The sequence below is a fragment of the Microtus pennsylvanicus genome, chromosome 16 (assembly GCF_037038515.1).
Source record: "Microtus pennsylvanicus isolate mMicPen1 chromosome 16, mMicPen1.hap1, whole genome shotgun sequence".
In the NCBI taxonomy this organism is placed as follows: domain Eukaryota; kingdom Metazoa; phylum Chordata; class Mammalia; order Rodentia; family Cricetidae; genus Microtus; species Microtus pennsylvanicus.
In genome coordinates, this window is record NC_134594.1 from 6466987 (window position 1) to 6485818 (window position 18832).

General features: G+C 43.2%; 1 protein-coding gene across 9 annotated transcripts in view; it reads left to right on the top strand.

Annotated features, from left to right (window-relative positions):
* The window catches only part of Tnik (TRAF2 and NCK interacting kinase), a 404440-nt gene that overhangs the window by 364018 nt on the left and 21590 nt on the right, over positions 1–18832 (top strand). For 5 of the 9 annotated variants that reach the window (XM_075951102.1, XM_075951100.1, XM_075951101.1 and 2 more), the window contains 5 exons: positions 6529–6658; positions 14022–14186; positions 16685–16796; positions 17003–17089; positions 17558–17728. In XM_075951102.1, coding sequence (XP_075807217.1) covers positions 6529–6658; positions 14022–14186; positions 16685–16796; positions 17003–17089; positions 17558–17728 — 665 coding nt within the window. The remainder of the gene's footprint in view (positions 1–6528; positions 6659–14021; positions 14187–16684; positions 16797–17002; positions 17090–17557; positions 17729–18832) is intronic. The other 4 variants (XM_075951104.1, XM_075951107.1, XM_075951106.1 and 1 more) reach the window with 1 other exon arrangement.

The following is an 18832-nucleotide window of genomic DNA, read 5'->3' on the forward strand; positions in this document are numbered from 1 at the left end:
ATTTATTTTATGCATATGAATGCTTTGCCTTCATGTATATTTGTGCACCATGTATGTTCCTGGTGGAAATCAGAGAAGGGTGTTGGGTTCCCTAAAACTGGATCTAGGAATGATTGTGAATTACCATGTGGACACAGGAAATTAAACCCTAGTCCTCTGAAGAATCTGCAAGTATTCTTAATTACTGAGCCATCTCTCCAACATCAACCAACCCTGATTTTAAGTACATATACCTTAGAATTGATTCTTTGCACTACAAAGCCCTATGGCTATCTGAACAGAATGATTTTGCTTTTCCCATACTATCCACTGAATTTTCAAAACTTATGTTGATACATCATAGTGAATCCAGTACCAAAGGTACCTTTTTAGATAACAGAAGTTAGCATTGGTTGCCTAATATATTTAAACATGTTAATAATTATCTTTATAGCTAGTCACTTATTAATGTACACAAGGCCTATGTTTTGACAGAAATCAAAACTCTGAATAAAATTTCTACTAGGGACACTAAGAAAAGCCTTCCAGTCATATACTGAACACTCACTGGGTGCCTCTTGAATGTCACACTCGTCACACAATACCAAGGACATACACATAGAAGAGATCTAATCATTGAAGGACCATGTGTGGATACAGTGTAGAGATGAAGAGGGCTGTGTAGAAACAGTGGGGAGGCATCTTAACTGTGTTAAAAAAAATGTGCTCTCTTGGGGAAGGCAGAGAATAAGAAAGAAGCAGACTGGGAAACAGGTCAGACAAATCACCAAGGGTTTTGTCATATAATATGCACAGAAAACAACTGTACGTTAAATATTGCTCGAGCTAGACGAGGGTAGGATTTGCTTTTAAAATTCCGTTAGAGACAAGGGCCCAATAATACCTTGAAAGCCATCATAAAGACCTTTAACTTTTAAACTCAGTTGGCAGAGAACTTCTGAACGTTGGAAAAAAGAAAAGATCAGTTGTGCAGTGAATTTGTAGGAGAAAACTGCCATTAATGAAAGACAGGAAGCCACCTTCGTTTGGTCACTTTAAAAAAAATCAGAAAATATTTGAGATGTGTTTAGGAAGCACAATAGGAAGGGCCTAGGCTGGACATGAGAACGAGAGGGAGGGGTCCAGAAGGTTGAACACAATAAACCAATGGGTCGAAAGTTAGTCACTCAGATAAATACTACATGAGGAAGGTCATGACCTCACCTGCTACCCAGGTACATAAATATCCGAGTGGAAGTAGAAAACTAAATGATTGAGTGAAGAGTTGAGATGTATTTGTTTATTATTGCAGGATAAATGGGTGAGCATAATAATCAAGACCACAGATTAGGGCGTGCTAAAAGATTTCACAAGATGAAGCAGAGTGACAGAGACCTCTTGCAGTTAAGAAGAACCCATGAAGGAAATGGGAACAAAATATAGCAACTGAAAAGGAAGACCAGAGAAGGGTCAGGGAACAGCAGGAATAAGCACCATAGACTCAGGCCTGCTGTGTTTACACAGGGTCTTCAACCCCCGACTGGAAACCGTGGGCTGTACTTTGCCCTTCAAAAAGAAATGTGTAGGTTGGTGATTTGAATGTGTAGAGAGTCTTGGGAATTGTCTGCAATCAAAAGCTATTACATTATGTTGAACACACGGTGGTGGCGTAGCACATGTAGAGGCAATTAATATAAGAGGCACAGAACCTAAAAATACATATACAAAATGTCCATAACCGAATGATCCTACGTAGCAGGGCTGTCTAGAGCTAGCTAAAAGGAGTTACTTACCATATTAGAAGCAAATTAAGGAATAAATACAGACTGCCTTTTATAGCATATATAGGGAATATTGTTGATTGAAAGAATATAAAATATAACTTGAAATAGTCTAAAATTGGTAACAGATGAGGCGGTGCTGTCCCAGAGAAGTCAAAGTACAAATGTTGACTCAAGCAAAAAAACAATGTAGTCTCATCTAAAAAATTTTAGCAAATATTAAAAATAAGCAGTGGATAATGGTGCACATGGTCTATCTGTTACTGACTAATAATTGACACATAAATCTTTTCTGTAAGATTTAAACCTTTGAAATAAACCTGTAAAAATTAACTTGGTAGAAGTGATCACATAAGCATTTAGAAGAGAATATTGACAAAATAATTATTATAGTAAGTCTTTACTATGAAATTTACATGAAAAAATGGACCAATGATAATTATTTGACTAAAATAATAATGAAATTTAAAAAAGGAGAGGATTAGCTAAATGTATAAGGAGTTCACCGAGAATTTTCTTTGGTAGAAGTAGGTTTTAAAAAGCCTTTTTAATGAATATGTATCCATATCCATACTTTCCGTGATTAAAATGTTTGAATAGAATCAGAACATTATCAAGAATTGTTTTGTTATTAGGGGGAAGTGAATGAGAAAGGGAAGGGAGGGGAGAGGGGAGATCGACCTCTGGGGCAGGAGTAGCAGGAGGGAAGAGAGAAGAGAGAGAGGGAGGGGGACAGATAGATAGACAGATGGAGACAGAGAGAAAGAGAGCCATTATCAAGAATTAAAACTGAAATGAGACTGCCTGTGATCATAGAGACCATGACCGTCATGACAGTACCAAGCTGGCAGTGGTCCCCAATCTCAGCCTCACCCTGTGGTAGTAGCAGAGAATGCCTGATGGACAGAGGGGGACAAGTGGCCCCCCCCGGAGGCCTTGATAGATACTTGAATAGTGATCTTTTGGGTTCCTAACATCTCTTGTCAGAGACCAGCTTCTACAAGTATAACACCTACCAGGGTAGAAAAATAAATAAAGAGAATGAAGATGTGAGTGAAAATAATAAAACAGAAACAGGATAGTGTTGGGAAGGAGCTCTAGTGAATACTGAAATCCCTGTGTTTAATTTTCCATACACTCTTATATCCAATACAACAGGAGGGAAAGCCAAAGACTGCTTTAACATGATACGTGGACAACTAGAGCAGTTACTTCCTTCAATACTGGAGACATCAAGTCACTCATTCTTGAGAAAAGCATTCTGTTGTTTCGGCAGTGAACCCACCCTAGACCAAGTATCCTGAAGGCAGCCACTCCCTAGGTCAAACCTCCTAATTCAAAAGAAGGAGCAGAAGTCTGCTTGAATTCTGACCTGTGGTCAGAGTGGAGAGGATCTACCTGGATAGGCCATTTTAATGTCCAAAACACCAAGCAACCACACCCTACACACCTACCAGGGTGTGTGGCCACACTTGTTATTAACAACTTTGAGCAACCTCAAACTCTCTGACCTTCACCCAAGGTAGAATAGGCTCACATTTTTTGGTCTCCATACTCTCTGAAACAAGAATTTTAAGAAAAAGAACAACACAGGTTAGATTAAGTTCCAAAGAAATAAGAGAAGAAGGCTTTGATTTAAGATCTATTTGACTTACCAATCTATTAATATGCCCCCAAATGACCATAACAATGGCTTCCCCGTGTTTGGGAACGTGGTTAATATTAATAGCTCCTTCTCTGAGAGTAGGTTTTTCAATTTTATCCCAAACACATCAATTCTCACCCATACTTGAGTCCATTCAGTCCTTTGCTCCAAGTGAGAAACTTTAAAATATAGGCTACACGGTCCATTTTAGACCCAGTTTTACTTTCATCATTTTGATTCTCTCCATTTTGGATGAGAGTCCTTTTTCCGCTGCTGGGGATTGAACTCCCGACTTCAAGCAGTCTGACACTGAGCCACCTTAATCCTTGGCAAAAGTTCGGTCAGTGTGCCTGCTAGTGTAAACCTAGTGTTATGTCTTGGTTCTTGGTTCGATTACATCTTCAAACTATCATCATATTTATGAAACTACGGACAGGTCTGGTTCGTTTTTGTTTGTGTATAATTTATCTTATTTTTAATTAAAACTTAATTTCATCATTTCCCCCTCTCTTCTGTCCTTCTCACACCCCCTCACTATTCCCACTTAAAGCCATAGTTTCTTTTTTTGTTAAATATATATGTGAATTAATGAGTGAACCCAACCTGCTGATTCTGTGTAGTGTTACTTGTATGATCCTTTTAAGGCTAACACTTGGTATTAGATAACCAATTAAGCGATCCATCCCCAGGAAAGACTAATTCTCCCTTTCAGCATCTGTTAAATGCCTATAGGGGTTGTGCCTTGTGAGATTTTCCCTATGGATACTGGAATGTCAACTGGTGGTGCCTTGTCTATTTTTTTTTGTTTTATTTTATAAGACTGTGTCTCACTGTGTAGATCAGTCTGGGTCTTGAACTCATGGACATCATCAGCCTCTTTCTCTTGAATGCTGGGATTAAAGGCATGTGCCACCACTCATCGGCAATTTTTAAATAGATAAAAAGAATTAAAAGACTAAAATGATAAATGTTCTCCAAGTGATAAATAATTTCTTGATACCATTTCACATTTTAAAAACACATTTTAAATTAATCAGTTGTTAAAACAGCAGAAAGAAATCTATAACAATGAAACCCCTAAGTCTTGAACCCGCGGCCACCGCATCTGCTTGGTTCTCCACTTTCCAAGTTTGTCCGCCAAACAATTTGGGTGCAAGGGATAAAGGAGATTTATATTTCTGATCCTCTGAGTGGAGCTCAGATGTGATGGTGTTTCCCTTGTTGAGCAATGCCACTGCTCTGCATGGCACAGGGCACATGGAAAATGCCATTGTTTGTGCCTTAGGGGTGGTGGTTGTCACCGCCCCCCATACTACCTGTGTGCTCTGTCACCTAATCCTTGAAAGTTCTCCCATGTGTCTGCTAGGATACTGGTGGGTCTTGTGTGGATAGGTCATCACATCCTTAGATTACCGTTGATCTCTGGGGGAGTACATACACAATAGCAAGGCAAACCTGGGAATAAATGTACACCAGTATAGCCTGAATATAGAGATTTAGGAAAGCACTAAGTATTGTTTGAGTTTAGCAGACTAGTTCATAGCTGACCCAGTTAACTGCCGTTGGAAGTAGCACAAATCCCCATTTGTTAATGATTCGTCTTTGTATTCCATGTTACATACTAGGTATATACTGTCTAGATTGAAAAAAACATGGATACCTACTATTTCATAAACTTCATACATATATATGCTATGTGTGATATGAATTTATATATGTGAGTATATTTTATCTATAATATAAATTTTAATGCTCTTCCTAGAAGCCACAGGTTATCGAATAAAAAGCTCAGGTGTGGGGTACCTCCCTTCAAGTTGTTGATCAGAGGCCTCTCCACGCTCTCAAACCTTGCCACTGCTTTTGGTTCCTGCCAGAACTTGATGCTAAGAACCTTTTGCTTAAAGATACCACACACTTTGGTCACAGAACACGGATAAATCAAGAGGGTACTGACCTGGGTGTGTAAAACGATAAGATAAGCATGTGTTCTAATGAAGAAGAAGGAGGAAATGAAGATTGCAGGCTACAGACCTGAAAATCTCAGGGACCAAGGGTATGGTTCCAAAGTGCTTGCCTGCAAGCATGAGGACCTGGGTTTAATTCCCAGAACCCATGTAAGAATGCCAGGCGTGGTGGCATGTGCTTTAAATCCCACTTTGGACAGCAAGAGACAGGAGGATCCCTGAGGCTCACTGACCAACCAGCCCATCCTAATTGATGAGTTCCAAAAGAGGCCACATCTCAAAGGAAGGACATGACTTTCTTTAGGATGAAACCCGACTCCAGCTCCCCCCACATGATATGTGAGTGAGTGTGTGTGTGTGTGTGTGTGTGTGTGTGTGTGTGTGTGTGTTAAAGAAAGGAACTGCCATGGCAATAAGATCAGTGAAGGCTAAAGTGGGATTGGATGTGGGTCTTGAGATGGTGTTCTAGATCGTGTATCTGACTGGGCAGGGTGGTGCACGCCTTTAATCCCAGCACTTGGGAGACAGAGGCAGGTGGATCTCTGTGAGTTCGAGGCCAGCCTGGTCTACAGAGCGAGTTCCAGGACAGGATCCAAAGCTGCACAGAGAAACCCTGTCCCATAAAAAAGGAAGGAAGGAAGGAAGGAAGGAAGGAAGGAAGGAAGGAAGGAAGGAAGGAAGGAAGGAAGGAAGGAAAAAAACCTAGATAAAGTATCTGTCTCTCAGAACAAAAATAGTGGAAAGAGAAGGAACCAACCAAGAGCCAACAGAGGAATTAGAAAATGCAAAGGTATTCAAGATGCCGTTTGTCACAGAAGGTCATGGGGCTGGGGAGTCAGTAGTGCCTCATAAGCTTGGGTGCTGATTGCATCAGTTTTTTTCCTTGGAGGCAGGAAGCACTCACAGTCTGAGATGAGAATAGGATACAGTATAGGTCAAGATCCTGCAGAAATGGAAACCCCAATCTAGGTGTGTTAATACAGAATGTCCTTAAAGTCACTGCAATGACCACACAAATAATATCAATGGTAATGTTATATCATGTGCATTTGCTCCAATTAGATGTGCATCTGGACAGGAAATGGCATTTACATTTTATGTCACTCCATTGTAAAATGAGTTTACATCTAGCCGTGACTACCGTTTCTTCTCATCTCAGACCAACAGGAGCTCCGGGGAGCAACGAGCAGTACAATGTGGGAATGGTCGGGACACATGGACTGGAGACCTCACACGCGGACACCTTTGGCACCAGTATTTCCAGAGAAGGAACCTTGATGATCAGAGAGGTGAGCTGGTGTAACAGCCATCAAAAGGAAGCATGGCCCTTGCTTTTACATATTCAAGCTTTTACATAGAATCCTTATAGCACTATTGTAAGTGTGCTGGCTCGGAAAGGCTAGGAACCTGTGCTTCTAAATGGCCGAGTGGTTTTACTGTCTGCCATCTTACTTTCTGTGCCCTTCCAAGTTTCTGCAGAGTGATTTAATTACATTAAGCCCAATTCTTCAACAGCAGCTATGCAAATCAGAGTATAAAATCTGAGCCTGAGGACACCAAACTTCAAAGAACAGATGTTCCCAGTGCCAGGAACAGAAATGAAAGTCGTCTCTTGGTAGAGACAGTGGTTGTGTTAGCCTCTCCCGTGTGGATTCTCTCTTATGCTTTCATATAAAATGCTCAGTAGTTCCTAGAGACTGTGCTATCTTTGTAGCTCATTAAATTAACATTTGAAAAAAACAGCAGCTGGGACTGGAGAACACAGAACCCAGCTAAGAGGTGTGCCTTTGCCGTTTGTTTTCAGCTTCGAATGCATGGGTGTTGTGCCTGCACGTATGTTTGTGTAGCAGGTGCATGCATGTCTAATGTCTAGAGGCCAGAAGAGGGCGCTCGATTCCCTTTGCCTGCCCTTGCAGGCAGTTGTGAGTTACTATGTGGATGCCGGGACTGGAAATCCCCATCCTCTGGAAGAGCAGCCAGCGCTCTTGATGCTGAGCCGTCTCTCCAGCCCATCAAAAGGGGGTTGGTTTATTAAGTCTGGGAACATGATTTCATTTGATTGGAAGCACATTCCCTTTCACATGTCCTTCCACTGTGTTCCCTGTGGTCACCTTGTTAACCTGAAGTGCCCCCAAGCAATCAGAACCGTCTTCTCTTTTCATTGCATGCAATTTTGAGAAGAAAATAATGGGAAATATCACCACGTGTTTCCCTGCATCTGCTTTATCCTCTGGAGAACTTAATGAACAGGTTATGGAGATGGCTTGGTGGATAAAGTGATTGCCACACAAGTGTGAAGACAAAAATTTGGATGCCCAGAATACACACACACACACACACACACACACACACACACACGAGTCATGTAGGTGTGACAGCCACTTGAAATGTCAGCACTCGGGAGTCAGAGAGGGAACCCCTGGGCAGGCAGATTACTTAGAGTAGCCAGAATTGGCAGGGCCTGGGTCAGGGGAGAGACTCTGCCACAGCTACCAAAGAGGAGAGAAATCAAGAAAGGTACTCTGCATCATTTTCAGACACACACACACACACACACACACACACCTTCATAAATAAAACATATGTTTTATAGGATGATTGACAACATGAAATGGACTACTTCGTAAATTTAGGTATTTGATAAATGTTAACTATTTTACTTCATTTTCACCAACAACTCCAGCCTCCTCTCGCTTCTTATCACTTGCTCTTTCCTCTAAAGCACAAACAGACAACATAGTCATTCCCTCTCTCTGCAGATAGGAGAGGGCTAGGAAACTCCACTCAGAGACTTTGCTCTCCACATAGACCAACGGCCTCCCGCTTTAGTGAGGAAGAAAGAAAGTGTAGTTTCGAGATGAATAAGGCCTTTGAAGTAACATTGGCTTTGCAGCTGTAACTAGACAGCTACATCGCACAGCAACTCGCTACGGTTTTATTTTATGCTGTGTCGAATCTTTCAAGTAGACTTTAAAGGATGCTTTCACGTATGCCCGCGATGAAGAATGGGTTTGGCTAGCAGCGCTGGCATTGTATGCTGCTGGTATATAAAGCTCCCAGCATCGTGAAGAGTTATTTTAGTACAGAGAGGGTTCCTATCAGAGTTTACAACACAAGAGAGTGTTCTAGAATGGGTCACTCTTTAGCTCCAAATGGAAACAGCCCAGTCCCTAACACGACTGAATCTTTGCAACAGTCAGTATCTCCAGGGAGACATTTAGAGCCGCGTATTCACTTCTGCTGCTGACCACACCCAACAATTCCATGTCATTCAAAGCACCCAACATTTGATGACCGCAGCCACCAGCACCTTCAAAATCGTGTGCACCTGCAGCTTGTGTGAAGCTGATCTGCTGAGGGGCCCTCAGACCATGAGTCCTCTCGGTTTCCAAATTCTACTTTGACCAAGTGTGGATTTTAGTGTTTTGTATTGTATGTGCACATGTGTGTGCATACATGTTGAGACCAAGGAACTACCTTGGGGGGTTTTCCCCAAGTGCCATCACATATTTCTTTATTGAAACAAGGTCTCTCACTGGCCTGGGGCTCACCAAAAAAGCTAAGCTGTCTGGCCAGCAAGCCCAGAGGCCACCTATCTCTGCCTCCCAAACTCTGGGATTATATTAGTCTTGGGGATTAAACTCCAGTCTTCGGGCTTGCAAGACTAGCACCTTATCATCTAAGCCATCTCCTCAGGCTCTCTGCCCCAAAGTGTGGGGTCTAAAAAAAATCATATTAACCAAGGGGGAGAGAGAGAGATAGAGATAGAGAGAGAGAGAGAGAGAGAGAGAGAGAGAGAGAGAGAGAGAGAGAGAGAGAGAGAGAAACCATATTCTATTATGGTTTCGTATGGTTCCTATTGACATAATTTGGGAATAATAATCTACCTATCAACTCTACCAATTCAAAGGTTCGTCTCCTTGATGCTTAGAAACAATGTGACAGACATACCCAGAAATAATGTTTAATCTGGGTACCTTGTGGCTCAGTTAAGTTCATGCATAAAATTAACCATCAAATAAGCCTTAGGATTAAAAAACACTAAAAACGCATGTATTTAAAATATTAAATAAATTCAGGTTAAGGTAAAACAAACTTTCCAAGTTTAAATTTTATGTTATTATGCCACAATTTAGCTTATAGAGTACTGTAAGTTCACTTCCACAGGGTGACTCACTCAGTTCATTCTTGTGTGAGTAGAAGAAAAAGTTATAGAAGACTTTATTGGCCAGCTTCCTGTGATTCTCTCGTGTATAAAGTGCCCCTGTGGTGCACACCCTTGCTACTGTCTTTCCCCTGTCTCACCTTACACTTCATAGAACCATTTTCTACTCTACTAGAGTGAGCCGCATCAGCTCTTACCAGCCATCTTGTCTACTGGGGCCTAGCTCGTGGAAATGCTATCCTGCTTTTCCTCTTCCCATTCTATTCTGACTCGACTTTTCCTTCTGGAAGCCTTTCCTGGAACCCAGTGGACCTCTCTCCGTAGCACTTCCCTGAAGCTATCTTTGCCCTCTCCATTATCGGTCCACCTATCCAGCTGAATGAGAACACTAGCTAGTGCCACGCAGCTTCTTTTTCTGAAAAATAAAAAAGAAAGAACACACTTTTACCGAGTTCAGGAGGACAGCGAGGGGAACTGAAGGTAGCACACAAAGAAAGAAGACATTCCCAAGCTATTTATATGCATATTCCATGGAAGACACAGCTAGTGAGCTACCCGGGTAGGGGTGGAGCCTGAAGCTAAAAAGACACAAGGGCTTAGGCGGATACCGTGAACGCTCTGCTGTAGGCATCTCCTGTTCGCACCTTTGCTTGTCTCCCCTCTTCCCCATTCTCTCTCCACAGAGCTGCTTTCTCCCCCTCCATATTCTTGTGTTCTCTTCTCTTCTCAGTCCATTACAAGATCCTCACCATAGCCCAGGTTGTCTGCTGACCAAGATTGGCATTGGGAACTTGGTCCTTCTAGTCCCAGGTTTCCACCCCTGGTTCCATAACCTATCAGAGTAGAGCTCTCATGGTGCAGTAGTGAAAACCAGACCTGCTGGACTCCACCACCACACAGCCTAGGCTGAAAGCCTTGAGGAAAGTTCATTGGCGCTCTTGCCCTGTACTTTTTCCATCCATAAGGTGGGGCTAATGAAAGCTTGCCCACCGTGCTCCTATGAGGACTCAATGGCACACAGTGCAGAGTTGTTAGCCCAGTACCTGGCTTTTGCTGGAACACAGAGCATATTTATGCTCGTCCTTCTGGGAATGGTGAGGCTATCAAAACCAAAGAGGTTGAGATTCTCTTAATAAGGTTCAGTTCCTTTGTGTTCCCAGGGGAGCACAGCACACAGAAGGCGTTTCATGAGAGGATGCTGGTTGGCTGAACCAAGGAATGATGACTCACAAGTGGGTAGATTCAAGGGTCATTGCTCCAGGCTTTTCAATCTCTGAGAGACGTCCCTAGCCAGCCCTTCAAGTCTTTCTTTAATAACCGGTGTAGCTTCATCAGTTTCAAGACCTGGGAGGAAATGCCACTGATAGAAGAGAAACTGAGAAATTATCAAGTGACAAGGTGTGATTTATGCTTTGGGGAAGTTGGGGGGAAATGTCAAAAGACTGTTCAGTACCAAATGGAAGTTGGAAGGAGGGAAAAGCTGTTAAGCCAGCATAAAAAGCTAGGACACTAAGATGGATGAGCGTTGAACTCCCGAAATGTCGCTTAGAAGATGAAATGTTCATCTCTGACAATATGCACCCTTGTGGCTCCCAATGAACACTGTGACAAAATAAAATGAGAAAAGGACCCTCGCTGAGGCAGTTTGTAGTTCAGGAAAGAGATGACACCAAGCTTTCTGGTCATTTCTCAAGCGTCCTTATAGACGAATCACACTCCTTTGCAATCTTGGGAGTCTGTTCTATCTCAGACACCCCAAAGAAGTGGCTGCTTGTGTTTGCTGACAGAAGCAAGTACAGGCTAGAAACCGTACACTGCGCACTGTGCAGAGTCTGGAAAAGTCAAGCGTGGTTGCTTTTTATTTTTCACTCTGATTAAGTGTCTGAGCAAAGTTGCTTAAGGAAAAAAAGGTTTGTTTGGCTCAGGGTATGAGGGAATACAGTGTACCCCAGCAGGGAAGGCATAGCAGCAGGTGGCTTGTTACATGACGCCCACTGTCAGGAAACAGAGTAGGGGTGTTCATCAGGCTTTCTGAGTCTGGTCCTTCAGGACACGCTGAGGGTAGGTTTTCCTTCCTCAGTCAAAGTTCTCCGGAAACACCCTCCCAGACCCTCCCAGAGATGAGTCTCCTGGGTGACCCCAAATCTAGTCGGGTTGATGATGATACAAAACACTGAACCAGTGAAGTGGCCAAAGAAGTGGCATGCATTCTTGCCAATACCAACCCCAGAGGGTTGGGAACATATTTGCCATGTTCCCAGCTGTTCCGTGTTAAGCAAACCATTTCGTATTTCATAGGCATTCAGCAGTGCTGAACTAAGAGGTGGGGGAAGGCAGAGAGACAGGGGTGTGTGAGAGGAGGGGTAAGAAAATCATTGCTGCAGTTTGCCCTGGGATTCTTAGTGAACTAGTTAGATACAAAATATGAAGTCAAGAACTATATACAATAAAGGGCATAGTTAGTAATAGGGGCAACCTGCCAAGCAGGAGATACTCAGTGGTGTGTTTATATCTAGAACATATCAGGAACTCAGAAACCTCAATAGAAAAATAATTTGTAAATGGTCAAGTTGAAAGAACAAACATGCGTGAATGGCTACCGGACACACAAAAAGATATTCAAAATCATGGGTCATCAAGAGGATCGAAATAAAAATCAAAGACTAAATTAGAATGGCTGCTATCCAAAAAACTGAGAGTAGCGTGCTCTAGCAAGGAAGTGGAGAGAGGGACCCTGTGTGTTCTTGGTGTGATGTCAACTAAAATAGAGCTGCCATGTGACCCAGCAGGCCCACCACTGGGGGACATTCCCAAGGAAATGACATCAACATGTCAAGAGCCATCTGCATTCCTATCTTAACACACACCTTCCAGAAAGTGGAAACCACCTAAGCGTCCATCACCTTGGAAACTGACAAGGAGGCTGTGGTCTGTACACAAAACATGAAGCTGTTCAGCCATAAATAAGAATGAAATGCTGTTATTTATGACATGATAGATGATGGTATTGGGGATCGTTATATAAATGGAAGTAGTATAACATGATCTCTCTCATATCTGAAAACCAAAGCAATGATCTCATACAAGCTGAGAAGAGAAAGGTCTACCAGAGACTGGAGGAGCAGAGAGTTAGGGACATGAAGAATGGTTGATCCGTGAGTGCTAAGTTACACTTAGGTAGGAGAAAGGGCGTTCCAAAGCTAGCCAATTGGATGTACTGGCTTTAGGGGTTTTCTTTTAATCCTCTGTGTTCCCTGGGTTTAGGGAAGAGACTGATCTCTGGAGGAGTGGTTTGAAAACATTTAAATCACGCGCTCCTATCAATAAGAATTTTAGAGCATTTTCATAATCCTGTACAGAGTTCTGTCCCACCGCATCCATATATGCATTATAAAACACCTTTAAAAGATTCTTTATGTTTTTAATCCTGTGTACATGTGTGGGTATGTGCCCATGAGTGCAGGTGCCCAGAGAGTCCAGATGACGTTGGATTCCCTCCACCTAGAGTTACAAACAATTGTGAGTCACCCAGAGTGGGTGCTGGGAACTGAACGTGGGTCATTTGCAAGAGCAGGGTGCACTCTTAACCCCTGAAGCCCTCTTTCCAGCCCCACATTATGAGTTATCTTGAAAGGATGCTTAAAAGGAATGCTATAAACAGTGCTTCAAGTCCCTGTCCAGCCGTGGTGACTCTCTCTCTCTCTCTCTCTCTCTCTCTCCCTCCCTCCCTCCCTCCCTCCCTCCCTCCCTCCCTCCCTCCCTCTCTCTCTCTCTCTCTCTCTCTCTCTCTTGCCTACATCACAAGGTACAGGAGTTTTTTGCTGAAAGAGTAGACACTAACAAAGAGGAGAACAGAAGTCTCTATTTTCAAATGATCTGCTAGGTCATTTCAGTGATTTGGGACTCCGGTCAGACCTGATTAATCATTGCTTTGACTTTATGAGTGGGCGAAGAACTCTGTGAGTTGAGTAAATAGCATCTCTGCATTTTCTTGAAATACAGGCTCTTTTACTGGGAGAGGATATTGGTATCATTTCGCTCCAATGCTTCTTTTCAGCCGGATCTGACAATTATTTCTATATAATCTGGCACCATGGTCTGTAAACTCAGTTAGCTGGTGCTACTCAGACCCATGCTCGCATGCTACAGAAGAGAAACTTGGCAGATCTGGCCCTGACTTTGCCCTCTTTCTTGTGCCATCCCTCATACAGTAACGTAAGTCCTGAAAATTGGTCCAGTTACTAAATATTAACAATGTTCAATGTCTTTATTTTCTTAGACAAAGGAGAAATTTTGATGTTACCGTCCTATACTCCCCAGTAAAGCAATCTGGAGCCCATTGCATCTGTGGGGAGGTGTTAATCTTTGTACCATCTTATTTTCCCAGTAGATCAGTTTGGAGCCTGTTGCATCTATGATTTGAGGAGTGATGTCATCCTTTGGTTTGTTCCCTCTGTCTAATGGCTTCTGTGTGTTGCACCCCTCAGACGGCTGAAGAGAAGAAGAGATCTGGGCACAGTGACAGTAATGGCTTCGCAGGTCACATCAACCTCCCAGACTTAGTGCAGCAGAGCCACTCCCCAGCCGGGACTCCCACCGAGGGACTGGGTCGTGTCTCCACCCATTCCCAGGAGATGGACTCTGGGACTGAAGTAGGTGCCAGGCAGTAGCCATGAAAGTTCTGTTCTCCTCCATGAGGTTCAGCACATTGATGTAGTCAAGACTGTCACAACCTTGTCAGACTCTGGAGTGTGTTCATTCGGTTTCTGCTATAACTGCTTATACCAATACTCAGAGAAACCACATCGATACAGCTACAGAAAGTCCTTATGTATCTTTTGGACTGATTCCTGTGTTATGTGTTGAAACCTAGAGATGTTAAATGACTTGTCCAAGACACACAGCTAGTTACTACAGTGCTTCTGCCAGAACTTGGGGCCCCTGCATCACAAGCCAGCAGGAGAATCTATAGAGTAGTGAGATTTCAAAGCCAACAGTTTGGGCTCATATTTCCATTAATTTAGTCAACCTAAGCTTGACTTGAATAAAGTACGGTTGAAATGGTTTATGGAATATAGGCCCCTACTGTTAAATAAATGGACAAGAGATTGGTTCTTTCCCCAAGTTGCAGCAGGAAGATGAAATCAGATATCGTTCCTACGTGGAAGCAGTCCTGGGAGAGCCTGAGCGAGCACAGGTGGTTCTTAGCGCTGGATGAGTTCAAGGCTGTGCCGTGTGTTTCCTGGCAGTCCTGTGACTCACACAGAAGCCCCTCAGTGTTCTTCTAGAGTGTGTTTGCTGTTGATTGTGACATTACCCACACACTGAATTTCTATGATTAGCATGTTCTTAACATGCCCCAAGGGCAAAAGCTCATGAGTATCTTCAAAAGCACAGCATCCTGTTGCAACTTCAGGCAGTGCGGGCAGCCATTTTCACCTAAAGTTCTATTGGTACCAAGGAGGGCCCCATAGAACAGGCTCCTGCAGAACAGGACTTTGGTCCAAATGTTGCTGCTCTCCCAGCTCCAAGAGGAAATGTTCTTACCTGTTTCACCATCTCCTTTCTGGACTCCTAAAGATGAAAAAGAAAACATATTCAAAACACTGCCTCTGGGAAGGGCTGTGCTGTAAGGAGGATGAAAGAAATTTGATTCTAAGGGGCAGAGGGAAAACCTTGAAGGGAATCAGATTGGATCTTTGTGAGTTAGGAAATCAAATTGGATATTTGCAAGTTGGTCCTTAGATAATTATGGCTTAGGAATGTTGATTTATTTTTAAATAAAAATCTGATGACAAAACTAAAAATGTATGCCTAAAATACAAATACACACAATGGGTTCTTAGGATGTTGAATGCGGGTGTGTTTGTGACATAAAGGAATGCATGCGGAGCTTGGGAGATGACTCTGTTGGCAATGTGCCTGACTCACAAGCATGAAGACCTGATTCTGATCCCCAGAATGTATGTAAAGGTGGTGATGGTAGCTGTACCCAGTACACAGGTGGGGGAAGGCAGAAACCGGCTCAGTTGGCCAGCCAATCAAGCCACATGGATGAGCTCTGAGCTCAGCCAAAGACTGTCCCAAAAAAAGGAGCTAGATGAGTAATCAAGGTCACCTGACAGGGACCTCTGACCCCCCCCCCACATGTACACATGTGAACATCACACACACATACACCACACATACACATACACACACGCGCGCACACTCACACACAAAATGGGTACTGTAGAAGGAAAGATGAGAGCAAACAAAATAGGCAAATAGTTATACTCTTTTGACAAATTCAATTACATCATGACACCAAATGCTAATATTGAATATATTATTCCCTAATCTAGTTCTGACTTCATGCCTTCAGCCTAAGCCTTTAAGACTTAGTTAAAGTAAGCTCTCATATTACATACAAACCCAGTGGCTGCATGAAGTCCCCCACGTAAAGCATGTGGCCTAAGAATTTTCTTAAGCTACCAAGGGCATAAAACATCAATCCCCGAATAAATTATCTCTGGTTAAAGAATTTAAAGCTGTTAGAGCTGATTCAAGTCTGCAATAATGGAAGGGTCCAAAGGCCTCCTTCTAAGGGGGAATCTCTTAGGCTGACTGTTGCTGTATCCAGGCTGACTGTCCTGGGAAGGAGTGTTGATGTGGCAACATGTTCCAGGATGAGCGTTGCTGTAGCAACGTCTCTTAGATTTTGCTTTTTTTCTTAAGACCATTTGGTCAATACATGATGAGTTTTGACTTACAAGTGGAGATAAATTGTCAGAGTAATGATCAATGACAGGAGCACAGATATTAAGGTGCCACCTAATATCCAACTGTAATTTTCTTTCCGAAAAAACACTTATGACGGTCTGATCACTAATGAAGCCCTGTGCGCGCGCACACACGCACACACGCACACGCACACATGCACACATGCACACACACACACACATGCACACACACACACACGTGCACACACACACACACCACAGTGTCTGGAGAGTAACTAGAACTGGGAGAAACTGGACAGAGGCCCACGCTTTGCCTAGAGAGGGAACAGACAGCAGAGGAGTCTGTAGTCAGTGTCTAGGCTGAACAGAGCAATGCCAGCTCCACCCGTTCCTGCTGCACTGACTTCTCCTTCTTGCTTTTTGATCAGTATGGCATGGGAAGCAGCACCAAAGCCTCCTTCACCCCCTTCGTGGACCCCAGAGTGTACCAGACATCTCCCACGGATGAAGATGAGGAAGATGACGAGTCCTCCGCTACTGGTAAGCGAGCTGGCCCTAGAGTTATACAGATAGGTTTCCTCTCCTGTACAACCCAGGGACGAGACTCACCAACTCAGCTTACACCACTTATTGCTGATGCCCAGTCTCTGGATAAAGATACTTTGAAATGTATTACTTGGTGGAACTCCTGAAGCAAATTACTTTCTCCCCACAACCTGACTTTTGTTTTTTTCTGTTTCTGGAAGAAACCCAGAGGTATCCCGGGATGCTAGGAAAAGCCACCCCGCAGCGATCTCCAAACACACCGCATATTTCTCAAAAACAGTTTCTGGGTATAATGCTATGCTCGAAGCAGTGTGGTACTGAACACTCTATACATGCGTGTTGAGCTGTGTTGAGTTCCAGGCGGGCACTTCCGTTGCAAATCTGGCTAACTAAGAGGATGGCCTTGCTTCTTTGCCTTCTGCAAGTAACTAATCATTGAAGTCAGCTTCTGTAGAATCTCAAGCAGGAACTGTTCCTTGTTTGTAATTACAGGAATGGCATATTTGGCTCTATGAGATTAATATTAATTTTCTACACCATCCAAAGGAGTGTCTATAAGCAAGCCTGTTTTGCTAATGAATAAAATACTGCTTCTGTGAATAACATGCTTTATTTCATCCTACTAAAACAAGTATAAAATAGGTTCCTGGTTCTTGTGCCTTTACTGTAATAGGTCCCAAGCCAAGCCCTCCCTCCATACTTCCATCGGCTGTCTGTGAAGATGCTATTGACTTCTCTAATCCTTTCTCTCACAGCCCTCTTTACTAGTGAACTTCTTAGGCAAGAACAAGCTAAACTCAATGAAGCGAGGAAGATTTCCGTGGTAAATGTGAACCCAACGAACATTCGCCCTCACAGTGACACGCCTGAAATCAGAAAATACAAGAAACGCTTCAATTCCGAAATACTTTGTGCAGCTCTGTGGGGTACGTTGGTGGTTTGTTTGTTTGTTTCCACACTCATTAATCAAGTTACCTTAAAGTATTAAAAAAAAAAAAGACTATGGCTTTTGTCTCCAGAAAGCACTAGGAGAATCATAGGTGGTAGGGCTGATGTGGGGCTGCCTCAGGAGTGAGCAAAAGTGTGTGTGCATGCGTGTGCGTGTGTGTGTGTGTGTGTGTGTGTGTGTGTGTAACTTGTACTCCAGATGGCATGTAGAGTGGTGAGCAAATATCAGCCACAGAACCAGCCACCACTGAATACTCAACCACTGTGTGTCTAGCACTGTGCATACCACCCCGCATCCTACCTCTGTGATCCCATATCGTATCCTGCTAGGTCTGTAAGGGCACCACATCCTTTTCACAGCTGAACAACAAGCCCAGCGTATTTTAGGGACTTACCCAAGGCACTGAATCAACAGTAATTGGGCAAAACCCCAAAAGAGCAGCAGTGATGGGAACACTGCAGAGTGGAAATACCAATATGAAGCTCTCATCGAGTAGATTGGAAGATGTGAGCTGGGTTCAAACTTAGCATAGGTGTGGGGACATTTTATCAAAGTCTTGGCCTATATTGCTTAAATCATCATAGGAAAATCAGAATATGGTCTGGCTGACCCCATCTGCATTGCGAGGCTTAAATTTCCTAAGGTAGAGGTATCTGCCATGTGAGCAGGGATAAATATTGGAGCCTAGGAATTGTTCCACGAGAGACATAATGACTCTGCAGTAGGAAGGTGAGATTTGGAGAACAAAAGAACTGCATTTAACATAGTAGATAGGAATGTTTTCAGAACTTACATATGCACCAAGAGATGATGGAGAGTCACGGCACAGTGTATCTTCCTTACACAGCTCCGCCTAAGGCTCCCCTTGGCAAGTATTCTCTGAGCTAAGCACTCAATGGATACCCTGTGGTGTATTGCTGCTTCTGCTTTAAAAAGTAAAATTATAATTCTGTTACTAGGGGAACAATGATGTGATTGGAGAGCCAGAGCTTCTGCCTCTACACTGTTACCACAGCACCTACTTGCTCATTTGTTTACGTAGGCATGAAGCAGTTTTCTCGACTTCATAGGGATCCAGGTA